The sequence below is a fragment of the Citrus sinensis genome, chromosome 2 (assembly GCF_022201045.2).
Source record: "Citrus sinensis cultivar Valencia sweet orange chromosome 2, DVS_A1.0, whole genome shotgun sequence".
In the NCBI taxonomy this organism is placed as follows: Eukaryota; Viridiplantae; Streptophyta; class Magnoliopsida; order Sapindales; family Rutaceae; genus Citrus; species Citrus sinensis.
Window position 1 is genome coordinate 8,650,255 of NC_068557.1, and position 12,858 is coordinate 8,663,112.

At 35.0% G+C, this 12,858-nt stretch overlaps 2 protein-coding genes across 6 annotated transcripts; both read right to left on the minus strand.

Moving 5' to 3' along the window:
• Positions 1-413: 413 nt before the first annotated feature.
• LOC102617633 (long chain base biosynthesis protein 2a) lies at positions 414-4,844 on the minus strand. 3 transcript variants are annotated; one of them, XM_025094593.2, is made up of 11 exons: positions 4,531-4,844; positions 4,349-4,414; positions 3,686-3,774; positions 3,417-3,562; positions 3,213-3,337; positions 3,032-3,125; positions 2,617-2,780; positions 1,831-1,992; positions 1,445-1,571; positions 1,159-1,325; positions 414-1,082 (listed from the first exon to the last, which is right to left on the minus strand). In XM_025094593.2, the coding sequence occupies exons 1-11, from the start codon at positions 4,654-4,656 to the stop codon at positions 879-881; spliced, it is 1,470 nt and encodes a 489-aa protein (XP_024950361.1). In that variant the 5' UTR covers positions 4,657-4,844; the 3' UTR covers positions 414-878. The 3 variants fall into 3 exon arrangements, with proteins under 3 accessions (XP_024950361.1, XP_024950362.1, XP_052290540.1); XM_025094594.2 differs by lacking the exons at positions 3,417-3,562; positions 4,349-4,414; positions 4,531-4,844; XM_052434580.1 differs by lacking the exons at positions 3,686-3,774; positions 4,349-4,414; positions 4,531-4,844 and having other exon boundaries at positions 3,475-3,544.
• On the minus strand, positions 4,769-11,889 carry LOC102616935 (long chain base biosynthesis protein 2a-like). 3 transcript variants are annotated; one of them, XR_003063710.2, is made up of 13 exons: positions 10,872-11,888; positions 10,739-10,804; positions 10,069-10,157; positions 9,800-9,945; positions 9,597-9,721; positions 9,415-9,508; positions 8,995-9,158; positions 8,276-8,437; positions 7,855-7,981; positions 7,569-7,735; positions 7,365-7,472; positions 6,843-7,040; positions 4,769-4,916 (listed from the first exon to the last, which is right to left on the minus strand). XR_003063710.2 is itself a non-coding variant. In XM_052434581.1 (12 exons), the coding sequence occupies exons 1-12, from the start codon at positions 10,995-10,997 to the stop codon at positions 4,863-4,865; spliced, it is 1,428 nt and encodes a 475-aa protein (XP_052290541.1). In that variant the 5' UTR covers positions 10,998-11,889; the 3' UTR covers positions 4,770-4,862. The 3 variants fall into 3 exon arrangements, 2 of the variants coding, with proteins under 2 accessions (XP_052290541.1, XP_006468871.1); XM_052434581.1 differs by lacking the exon at positions 6,843-7,040 and having other exon boundaries at positions 4,770-4,916; positions 10,872-11,889; XM_006468808.4 differs by lacking the exon at positions 4,769-4,916 and having other exon boundaries at positions 6,648-7,040.
• Between the last annotated feature and the right edge of the window lie 969 nt (positions 11,890-12,858).

A 12,858-nucleotide genomic window follows, 5' to 3' on the forward strand; every position in this document is an offset into this window, starting at 1 on the left:
TATAAATTGATGTTCAATTTGCAAAATCCGAACGACTAACACCCCTACTTTGACATTAGGAATGAGAACAGAGACAAATACAAATACACATCACATAGCACGCACGACCAACAAAAGAGCTTTCCTTGCATGAGGCCAGCCACGATGGTTCGGTGCTACACTGCTAGTTGTTAATTGTAGATTTAATGGCCCTTGGCATTTGCTTATAAGCCAATGCAATGAAAGCATGCAGAGTCCAAACAGAACTTGGTCATACATAAAAAAGTTCCTGAACTTTTTGCTAATACACTAGCAATATTATCTAATATTAACATAAGCTCATGTTCTATCACGGTGTTTTAAAATATATATATATATATATATATATATAGAGAGAGAGAGAGAGAGAGAGAGAGAGAGAGAGAGAGAGCATATAGATTAGGAAAGTTCATATCCCTGAATCCATATACACCATCAACAAAGACAAAACATTCTTCGAGCTACACGATAAAGAAACCAAAGATTTTTTGACAGTACAATTAATAGAATCAGCCACTTACAGCTACATCTGTACAACTCATTGAAAAACATTGACAGCATAAATAATTTAACATTAAAAAAAAAAAAAAAAAAAAAAAAAAAAAACTACTTCCCTGAGAAAACAAGGACATATGGATCACTTGATTTGTCTATGTATGAGCTGAGGAGCACTGATTCTTTGGAAGCTAGGTACATAATGACAGGGATGATGATACCGGAACTTAAAATATAAGGAGTACCAACCATTACCTAGGCAACATAATCATATATTAGTCTTTTTCAGTTCAGCTTCACTGACCTTGTCCTTGCTGTGCTGCTGCTTCAAACTGCTACACTGAGATAAAAATATTGCTTATGTGTTACTCTAATTTCATCCTCTCCTCCTCTTCCATTTGTTTCCTAGGTTCAGCTGGGAAGTATTTAATACCCACAAGATCACCAACCCTACTGATAACCTCCAAGGCTTTAATCAGGTCCTCCTTGGTATGCGATGCTGATATGCAGATTCGAGCCCTTGCCAATAGCAGTGGGGTTGCAGGAAATGCAACAGTCACAACAGCCACCTAAAACAAACACCATTTCATCTAATTAAAAAAAAATAATAATTATATTATAGAAGATAAAGCCAGGTGCACTCACATTCTGCCTGAGGCACTCTCGTGAGAAAGCAGGGATTTTGGCAGGATTGTAAAGCATAATTGGCATCACTGGAGAATCATTATCTCCAAGAACCTCAAACCCCATTTTTTGCAGTTCGGACCTAAAAAAGTTGCTATTCTCACGAATGCGTGCAAGTTTCTGGGCACCTACATAGTAACAAAAGCATTTAAGATTGCAATCAATATAGCAAGAGACTACAACTCTTCATGAAACTCACAAGACAATGGATAAAATAAAGAAGAACGGAAAAAGGATAGCTTTGTACCTCTGCTGGAACCATCCTCCCCGAGAATAACCTTTATGGCAGATATTATTTGTTCTGCAGCAGGTGGTGAAATTGAAGTTGCGTAAAGATGAGCAGGACAAGTGTACTTCAAATATTGGATGAGTTCCTTCAAAGCAAAAAAGTTTTGATCTCATAAGAATGCAAGTGACAATTAGTGATTCATTTATCTCACCCTTCCCCACTTGTTTTTCCTCCCCATAATACAAACACTTGAAGGCGAATTCTTTCTGATGGGGAACAACGAGTACACTTTTATACACTAGGAGAAAATAACAGAATCTGGATGAATTACACAATCAGATTAAAAATACGATTAATACTGAACACTAAAATGTGCGTGTTAACTTAAAATGCTAGAAGCAAACCTTAGATCCTGCAATGTAGCCACCACAGGATCCAAATGATTTAGTAAAAGTTCCCATCATGATATCCACATCAGCAGTATCAACTTCTAAGAGCTCACAAACCCCTCTTCCGGTTTTGCCCACTGCTCCGATACTGTGGGCCTCATCCAAGTATATATATGCCTATCACACAGTCATAAGACTGTAAGAATTGATCCAAAGTAACACAAATAGAGAGGGTACTTAGAAAAAGATAACGAAAATAGAGAAAGTTAATGTGCAGTGACCCAAAAAAAGGAAAACAAAAAAAAAAAAAGAATAACACTTGTTAACCTTTTGAGGACAGGCACAAGAAAAGTAAATTTATGACCAAAATATGATCATGTGTGTCAAAGAAGGAGATAACAATGAAATATGCAGAACGAGATATGGGAAGAGGACTGGGTAGTTATCACCTTGCTTTAACTTCAAGATATCGCAAACGGTTTACCGTTTTTGCTTTTGTAAGGTAAAACAGGAATTATGCTTAGAAATCATATCAAAATATGCTGAAAACATTCTTTATGATTCTATGAAACAATATCTTGAAGGCCAAATAATAGTTAGAAAATATCCATAACAAGAAGGTATAGTAAAAGAAAATCTGCAAAAATCATCATTTCTTAAACAAGGTTGAGAACTAACAATTACCCTAAAAAAAAAAAGGAACAATAATAATAATAATAAATAATAAAAATAAACAAATAATGAATTCAATGATATGACTGTTCAATGCACATTGAAATGAAATCCATTATCTCACACAACCTTATATTTTTTGCAGATAGCAATAATCTCAGGAAATTTGCAAAGCTCCCCTTCCATGCTGTAAATCCCCTCCACGATGACCATAATCTTCTTCCAGGGTCTATGAGTCCTGGGTTGTCCCTCTGCAATTTGTTCTCTCAAAACTTCTTCCAAATGAGAAGGAGCTGTAAACAAAACAGTAACAGAAAAACATGAGCGGAAAACTATCCAACTGAACTCCTTAAAGTATCACTTGCATTTGGAAGGAACAAGAAGCCATATTGGTTATTATTAATGCACAACAGTGATACTTTTTGGTTCTTTCACAAATTAGTATGATATGATACCATGTGATATTCAAGAACCAAAAGACAAGCCTGACACCTCATAATCAAGTCAGGATAATATAATTCAATAATAGCGCAGAGAGACTTACTATTGTGTTGGAAAACACGAATAGTTGCTCCAGATCCCCGTGCACCATTCACTATGGAGTTGTGGTTTAATGAATCACTGATAATCAAGCTCCCCTGTACATATGTTGAAAAAGCAGTCAAAATTTAACTCATTAAATCAAGAAAACATATTTAGAAACTCCCATTTGATAAATAACAAACCTTCCTCATCAGGACTGGAAGGATGGCAGAGTTTGTCACATAGCCCATGCCAAAAACTATAGCAGCTGGCTTTCCCACAAACCTAGCCACACACTCCTCCAACTCATTGTGCACCATTAATGTGCCTGGTGGGGAAAAAACATTAGTAAAATCTTCTATAGGCAAGTGTTAACAGAAAAGCATCAACAGATGTAATACACTCACCACCATCCACCCGGGAACTACAAGTACTAGGAGAATATTTTTTCAGTGACTCAATTACCCGGGGAGTACAGTATTCATCAGATGCAGCAAAGCCAAGGTAGTTGTATGATCCCAAATTTAGGCATCTATTTACTTTGTTGGTTCGTCTGCATCATAATCACTCAGTCATCTAGACATTCACCATTTTGAGTGACTATGCAGAAGAAAAATGAAAAAAGAAACTAAACACCTCTATATCATAAGCATCAAACACAAATAAGGAAGCTTACTTCAGTGTCTTGTTACTGTCATTGGAAAAACGTTCAACCACATCAAACCACGCATCAGGGGCACTTGATATAGGTCGCCCAAAACAGTCCTGGACAGATATGAGATTGATAATTAATCACAAATAGTTGTTGCTCGCTTAAACAACCTACGGGAGGGATGAAGGAATACATATAACATCGTACACCTATTCAGTAGTAACTGGCAGGATTCAAAGAACTATCATTCATCAAACTTAGAGTAAGTCGAAACCCATCAGAATACAATAACATAACTCCTTCCACCAACGCAATCTATTCACTAAAACTTTTCACTTAAAACTAACTATATAAACATCTCATCTCAATAATCACTCAGAGCCATTACTAATTTGAAATTCCAACCACTCCATTAAACTCCTCGATTCATAGTCATAAAACACAACTTGTTGAGCCTTGTTTTATGTTATTCTTATTTCTATTTTATAAGGTGACTGTCCATCTTTTCCTCATCACTACTAAATCATACTAAACCACAACATATATTACGAAATTCTGCATTTTTTTCAGCAGCAACCAAGTCTGATTATAATCACTCTGAAACTAAAACAAAGCACTAGTCATTTCCTATTAAAATAAAGCGAGTAATTTCACAATTTTCAATCAAATCACAGCACGAACAGATACCTGAATTCGGAGATACAAGCGACGAATATAAAAATCTTCAAGTCCTAAGCAGATTGGGGCGTATCCCTGTCTCACAAGAATCAAATGTCAACAGCCAATCAACAACAGACACAAACGCGCGCAATCAAGCAATCACCAGACCACAACTACCAGAAAATAAAAAATAAAAAATAAAAAAATACCTGAAGATTATTGGCGCTCCACCAGTCAATAATTTTGCGAAAGAAATCTCTGATTTGGCCAAAAACAAACAACAATCCATAGCTGAAATAAGTCGTTAAAGCGGTTAAGTACGGAATTGAAATCATCTCTACTTAATTAATATAATAATAATTTGTGAGTTGGAAATGTGAAGAACAGATCTGCGGAGGCGCAGAGAGAGGAATATTGAGAGATCGGAATGAGGAGACAAAGCTGAAAGGGAGGATCCGAAAATGGACCCGAATGAAATCGGGCGGGGATTGAGAGAGCCAGAGAGGATGTGGAGGCGGGAGAAAGATTCTAATTCTGGTAATCAATTCAGCGGTGCGGGCCTCCGCGGTTTTAGACTCCAATGGTCTGGCTGGACCTGGCAGAAAAATCATGGTCAAGTCAACTTTTATGTCTTTTAAAAATTGGAAAACTTTGTTTTGTTTGAAAAATATAAAATATAATAAAATGGAAACCTTCCTGAACTATCTTGATAAAAAAGTCTTAATTTGATTTTTGAGATTTTAATGGGTATGTTGATTATGTAATTATGTTAATTAAATTTAAATTTGATAATAACTTTTTCTTTTTGTTGAATTAAAAAGAGAATTGTTGGCTTCGAGTCTTGGTAAATAATAATTATATTTTACATAATATTATGATTCATCCCAAATACTATTTTATATTCCATCCAATATGGTATTTTCATGATCAATTTTTTTTTAAGTAAAAACTCAAGGCACGCAACATAATTACATAAGAGGTTATGATTGTGAATTTGTACATTGGTAAAATGATATAATTATTATTTAGATGAAATATGCATCACCCATTTATTAATAAGCGTAGAAATTTTTACACACTGAAACCCACATCATATATAGTTAACAATTTGGTTAATCATTTCATAGTGACTTTTTTTTTTAACCCCAATTATACTACATTTAATTTTACTATTTAAAAAGTGATTGAGTTTTATTTATTTATTTATTTACTTATTTATTTATTAGGACCAATTGGAGTTTGAAAGTTAGTGCTCCAGAAATTTTACAAAATATTTAATCATATGGGAAACAAGTGAAATTTTGATAAAAAAGATAAAATTCATATTAAGTGGATAACATGATTAATAAATAATTAAATCGAATTAGTGTTAAAAAAACCTAACACAGTCAAACGTAGTGTTTAGAAAGTTAGGATCTAAACTTTCCAAAATCTTTCCCGTAAATTCCCGGTGCTGACGATACCACTTAGCAGCAGCGGTTGGTAGGTTTTGCCGGGTTTGATATTAAACAAAAACTATGAGCAAAACCAAAAAAATATTAACTTAAACATTTCTACTTTTAATTAGCTTACGAAAATTTCAAATCCCGAAGGAGATAATTAAAAATTTATTGATGAAAGGAATGAAAAATGCAGGAATAATAGTATCATTTAAATTAATAAGCTACTTGATCCTAATTTTGTTCAAGTACGACAAATGAACTCAAATCGTATTCAAACCATGATAACAAAAACAGCTCAAAACCAATACAACAAAGAAAAAAATACTAAATTCACTAAAAAGCTACAATTTCTAATCTATTTTACCATCACCTGCCCTAACCATGATAACAAACACAGCTCAAAACCAATACAACAAAGGAAAAAATACTAAATTCACTAAAAAGCTACAATTTCTAATCTATTTTACCATGACCTGTCCTACATGATATTCCAAAAACAAACATAGCTCATACTTTTCAGTTCAAAACCCTGACTAGTAACTGGTTCATCTCTCCAAAACTTGAAAATTTCACATAATCAAAACCTCAAAGAAGAGATGGTGCAAACAAAGAACCCCTATTGAAAAAGAAGCGTAAACCTGATGTAAGCACTCAAAAGCTTCAACCTTTGACCAGTATTCTCAATTTTGAGAAGACAAAACCCAGGACCCCGATGAAAACTGAATTAATTTAGAAGGTCAAATAAATTAGGAGGATGACGATGATAAGGACATGGATGGTAATAGGGAGGGAGAGTGACAGAAAGACCCACTAGGCACTAGCAGCATCAATTTCCAGTGTATATGTAAGGGACAAAGGCACCACTTGCAGCTACACCAATGGAATCTTTGAAAGAGAGACAGCATAAATAATTTAACAAAAAGTTTAAAAGGAAAAGAAAAGACACTGGCCCCCATCAAGGACACGAGCGTCACTTGATTTTGTCTATGTATGGGTGGAGAGGCTGATCCTTCCAAAGCAATTTACATGATAGGGATGATGATATCAGAACTTAAAGACTATAAGAATCCAACCATTACCTAAGCAAAATAATCACCGAGTCTTTCTTGGTCAATGCTTTATAGATCTTGCCTTGTGATGCTGCTGCTTGAAACTGATATAATGTGGAAAAAATTATTTCTGTATTACTCTAACTTCAACATCCCCACTTGCTGTTGTTTCTTTGGTTCAGCTGGGAAGTATTTAATACCCACAAGATCACCAATCCTATTGATTACCTGAGACAAGAAAGCAATCCAAACCAGGATTTACAATGTAGACACACTAAGAAAGAATTGTTTTTATTAAATCAACTGAACTAAGATGCACTCTGTGCCTATTTAAAATTGACAAGAACTAAAATGTCAAAATTTGCTTCTCGCATGCTTAAAAGTCCTAAACAAATGTCATAATCATAGTATACAACCACGAATCCATGTGTCTGTATCTAATACTCTCCTAGGATAATCCATGTGAAGAAAACTAATGTGAATGTGTATTCTTGCAATCGCTCTCTCTCTCACACACACTCATGCAATGGTCTTCTATGGAGCAGAACTTACCTCCAAGGCTTCAATCAGATCTTCCTTCGTATGCGAAGCGGATATGCATATACGAGCCCTTGCCAATAGTAGTGGGGTAGCCGGGAAACCAACAGTCACAATAGCCACCTATAACAAATATCAGTTTCTAGTTACATACACCTAATTAAAATTTGTCACAAAAACTTTAATCATGAGATAGGGGGTTAAGCCAGGCGCACACACATTCTGCTTGAGACACTCTCGTGAAAAGGACGAGACTTTGGCAGGGTTGTAAACCATAATTGGCATCACTGGAGAATCATTATCTCCGAGAACTTCGAACCCCATTTTCTGCAGTTTTGACCTAAAAAAGTTGCTATTCTCGCGAATACGTGCAAGTTTCTGGGCACCTATATGAATACAAAAGAATTTAAGGTTCAGATCAATATAGCAAGACCCATGGAACTTCATGAAGCTCGCACACTATTAGCTCAAAAGAAAGAATAATGACAAAAGTATCAGTTTGTACCTCTACATGAACCATCCTCCCCTATAACAACTTGTATGGCAGATATGATTTGTTCTGCTGCAGGTGGTGAAATTGAAGTTGCATATAGATGAGCAGGACAATTGTACTTCAAGTATTGGATCAGTTCCTTCAAATTAAAAAGGACAAAATAAAAATGATCCTATAAGAATGCAATTGAGAGCTTATAATATATTTTTCTCCCCTAAACCCTCCCCAACTTTTTTCTCCCCTGCACAATGGCCAATACAAACACTTGAAGGAGAATCCATTCCAGTGGGGAAATGTTTATAAATGGTTAGTATATATACTTTCAATGGTAGAAGATAGAAGACAGTAACAGAATATGGATGAATAACCCATATGATTATTATGATTCATATGTTAAACACTACATTATAGCTTAGATTGCTGAAAAGTGTACCTTAGATCCTGCAATGTAGCCACCATATGATCCAAATGATTTACTAAAAGTTCCCATCATGATATCCACATCAGAGGTATCAACTCCTAAGAGCTCGCAAACCCCTCTTCCTGTTTTGCCCACAGCTCCTATGCTGTGGGCCTCATCTAAGTATGTATATGCCTGTCCCACGATATTGAAACCATAAAAATAGTATAAAATAATGCATAGCTATTGAAAAAAAGAGAGCCTATAAAAAGATAATGACAAACAGACTTTAAATGAGAGTAAAAGAACAACTCTTGAACAACTTTAAATGCAAAAGGAATGCAAGCACGAGACTTGAGATTACAAGCAAACATATGATCATGCGCATAAAAGGTAGGAATATTTATGAAGTGCATGGAAAGAGATATGGGAAAAGGATTGAGTAGTCATAGGTTTGCTATAACTTCAACATACAATGAGCGCTGTAACCTTTTTTACTTTTGTAAATTGGGGAAAAGGAATTAAGCATAGAGTTCACATCAAAATATGCAGAAGACAAATAGTCCTATAAAAGAATATCTAGGATGCTAAATAAAGTTTGAAAATACATATTATATTAGCATATCAAGAATCATCTTTTTAAAACATTGCAGAAAGTAAATAATTTCCCATTCACGAAAAAGAATTTGATGACTTTAGTGATATGACAGTTCAAGGCGCATATTGAAATGATAGACATCATCTCACACAACCTTATATCTTTTGCAGATTGCTATTATTTCAGGAAGTTTGCAAAGCTCCCCTTCCATGCTGTAAATCCCCTCCACAACAACCATGATCTTCTTCCAAGGTCTACGAGTTCTCGGTTGTCCCTCCGCGATTTGTTCCCTCAAGACTTCCTCCAAGTGAGAAGGGGCTGTAAACAAAATGGTAAAAGGAACCATGATCAGAAACTTCTCCAACTGAGATCTTTGGAGTACTACTTGCATTCGAAAAAATAATGCACCATACTGATTACTAATGCACAATAGTGATGCATTTTGTTTTTTTTCACAAATTAGTATCATATGCTACGATGTCCTACCCAAGAAACAAGAACCATACTTGACAACAGTCACACCTCATCATGAAGTCGGAATCATTTAATTCAGCAACAAAACAGAAAGACTTACTATTGTGTTGGAAAACACGAATAGTTGCTCCAGATCCTCGTGCACCGTTCACAATAGAATTATGGTTCAATGAATCACTAATAATCAAACTTCCCTGTAAATAAAATTGACAAGCAGTCAAAATTAAATAGCAAGGTGAGAAATTATGTTTAAAAGTTGCTCTCATATGTTATATAACGGACCTTCCCCATCAAGACTGGAAGGATAGATGAGTTGGTTACATAGCCCATGCCAAAAACTATAGCAGCTGGCTTTCCAACAAACCTTGCAACACACTCCTCCAATTCATTGTGCAGCGCCAATGTGCCTGATGGCAAAACTGCATTAGTAAAACTTTCTATAACAAGTGTCAACACAAAAGCATCCTACAAGGTAATAAACTCACCACCATCCACCCGACTACTACAGGTACTATGAGAATATTTTTTCAATGAGTCAATTACTCGGGGTGTACAGTATTCATCTGCTGCAGCAAAACCAAGGTAGTTGTATGATCCCAAATTCAGGCATCTACTTACATTGTTGGTTCGTCTGCATTAGATCACTCATTCATATAGGTATTCTTCAATGGCGTGAATACGATGAACAAAAATGATAAAAGAAACTAAATACCTATCTAAATCATAATCATCAAGCACAAGAGAAAATACTTACTTGAGTGTCTTATTATTGTCATTGGAATAACGTTCAACGACATCAAACCATGCATCAGGGGCACTTGATAAAGGTCTCCCAAAGCAATCCTGTTAGATACAACAAAATGATAAAGAACCACATAACTGAAAATGACTTGCACAAAGAACATAACTATTCTTTTGCCATTACGTTTGTCAAATCCACCCTGTCCTCTAGTCAACATGTGTCTTGTCTGAAATTGAGGTTAGACAGCTGTAACTTCAAAACTACAGCACTAAAAGTATAGTAAATACTAACTCCTCTAGCTTGAAAGCTAAGTTGCTTTGATTTTACACTTATATAATGAAAAATCTATCATATCTTTACTTATTTTATCAAAAATATTAATTAAAAATTATATTTACTACGTGCTATTAACTTTTATTTTATAATTATCATTTTTTTCTACATTAGTTGTAGCTTACAGCACCTCAATACCAAACCAGACAATAGAATTACAAATTAGAAATCCCAATCACATGATAAATCTCCATGACTCAATTTAAAAAAAAAAAAACTCAGTTCATTGAATGCTTGATCAGTATCGAGTCTAATTCTAATCACTTGATTTAAAAGTCAAATCACTAATCAAATTCAATTAAAGCACGTGATTAATTTCAAAATTCAATCAAATCAATCCAGAAAATACCTGAACTCGGTTATACAGGCGCCGAATATAGAAATCTTCCAGTCCCAAGCAGATAGGCGCATATCCCTGCTTCACCAGAACCAAATGTCAACAGCCAATCAGAAAGAAGCACGCAAGCGGAAAAAAAAATCACCTGAAGGTTGTCGGTGCTCCACCAGTCAAGAATTTTGCGAAAGAAATCTCTGAATTGGCCAAAAACAAACAACAATCCATAGCTAAAGTACGTCGTTAAAGCAGTGAAGTACGGAATTGCAATCATTTTTATTCAGTCTTTAAAAATGGAAGGCAGATCTGTGTCGGCGGAGAAGGTTGGAATTGGACTTTTGGGAGATCCGGATGCGGAGATCCAATTGAACGGGCGGGTTGATTGGTTGGCTGGACTGGAGATGGACTGGAGAGAATATTCTGATTTAGGTAATCCAGTGGTTTGTGGGATTCCCCATTTAAATTAAAGACCCAGATGGACGGACGGGGCTCGATCTGGCGGGAAAGTCACGGTCAACCTATTGTTTAAAAAATTGGAAACGTCACGACACCGTAATTAATACTTAAAACCGTTGCTGTTAGGAGTCGCAAATCAACTTTGATTTTTTTAGACCGAATTTTAAAGTTTATTTAAAAATAAAGAAATCTATTTATCCAGTATATGTGAATTCTTGTGGCCGTGTAAATCAATAAACAAAAAAACAAATCAGTGTCAATCATAAACACTGGGCCGCCGCAAACGGGAAAGGAAAAAATACAGGGTGCTCTTAAAATCCCTTGCGAATGTTTGATTCAAATATTGGGTGAAAACCACATGCAAAATAAAATAAAACAGTGAGCATTAAATTTTGTTAAAATTAACAAAAGAAGGTAGAATTAAATGACTGTGTGTGTTTGTGCAAGTGGGTTTTAAAGTTTACCTTTGGTAATGACGAGTTTTTGAAGAGAGAGAAAAAAAAAAAAGAAATAGGTGAAGAAGGAGAAAGAGAAATGAAGAAACAAGAGGCAGCTTTAACTCTGTCAAAATCCTAACCAGATTGATGCATCAACAATAGCACTATAGGAATTAGGATGATGGAAGGTGTGCGGTGTGCGGTGTGCGGTGTGCGGTTTGGGGTTTTGTGTATGACCGTTTGTGAGAAGGGTTAGAAAGAGTGGAGTCTCTCTCTCATCCGTGTGATTTGTTTTTATAAGGGGTTTTTACCTTTTAATTTGATACGATCTAAGTGGTTTTAACCTCTGAATTTTTTATTATTTTTTATTTTTTTGAGGAGGTTTTAACTTTTAACCTCTGAATTTAAGAGTAAAGCAAAGTGTATTAAAAAAAAAGATTAAAGAAAACTAGAAAAGTAACGCTGGAGATTAAATTTAAAGATAGGTAGAAGAGATAAGTAGTGTGCGTGGGACGTGGAGGTGCTGCCTGGCTCAGCTCAGACGATTTAATTTATTTTAAGCGGGACGACTGCCTCGACGAGGGCGCGGGCCTGCTGATTCTGAGCATCTTCTCCGCATCTTATTTTACGATGGCCGAACCGAACCGAACCGAAAAATTATCAGTTCAGTTTGATTTCTTGATATTTGATTCGGTATTTTTTCTTATAAAGTGAATGTTTCAGTTAGTTTTTGGTTTAAAATTTTAAATTCAAAAATCAAACTAAAAAGTAAAAAAATAATTTTTAAATTAAAAACATGGCACGCTACATTTAGGGATGAGTCTAGATCTGAAAAAATTCAATTTAATTTTTTTTTATTTTGGTTCAGTGTTTTATAATTTCAGTTCAGTGTTTTATAATTAAAAAAATTAAATATATTAATATTGAATCCGAATCGAAATGAAAATTTTTAAACTATTTTTTTAAAATTCCCAAATCGAACCAAACTAAAGATTTTAATTTACTCTGAAATTAAGCTAGTGCCCACCCTTAATTTTACCTCTTCTAGCCTTACAAGGGGTGGATATTCGAATTCGATTTGAATTGACTTACAAATTCGATTAGATAGAAACTTGTAATCCGGTCGGATTTGATTCGGATCGAATCGGATCCAAATCAATCAATTCAATTAGATTGCACTAAAAAAAACTTAAATATAGATAAGTTAAAGGGTCTTACTATATTGGAATCGCTCTAAGGTAG

Coding starts and splice junctions, on each gene's coding strand:
- LOC102617633 (XM_025094593.2), bottom strand. CDS start 4,656: ATGATTTCAATTCCGTACTTAACCGCTTTAACGACTTATTTCAGCTAT. Junction 1,326..1,444: donor GGAGGATGGTTCCAGCAGAG/GTACAAAGCTAT, acceptor GTTACTATGTAG/GTGCCCAGAAACTTGCACGC. Junction 1,083..1,158: donor GAGAGTGCCTCAGGCAGAAT/GTGAGTGCACCT, acceptor TGTTTGTTTTAG/GTGGCTGTTGTGACTGTTGC.
- LOC102616935 (XM_006468808.4), bottom strand. CDS start 10,997: ATGATTGCAATTCCGTACTTCACTGCTTTAACGACGTACTTTAGCTAT. Junction 10,158..10,738: donor GCCTGTATAACCGAGTTCAG/GTATTTTCTGGA, acceptor TGTATCTAACAG/GATTGCTTTGGGAGACCTTT. Junction 9,509..9,596: donor TTCCAGTCTTGATGGGGAAG/GTCCGTTATATA, acceptor TTTTATTTACAG/GGAAGTTTGATTATTAGTGA.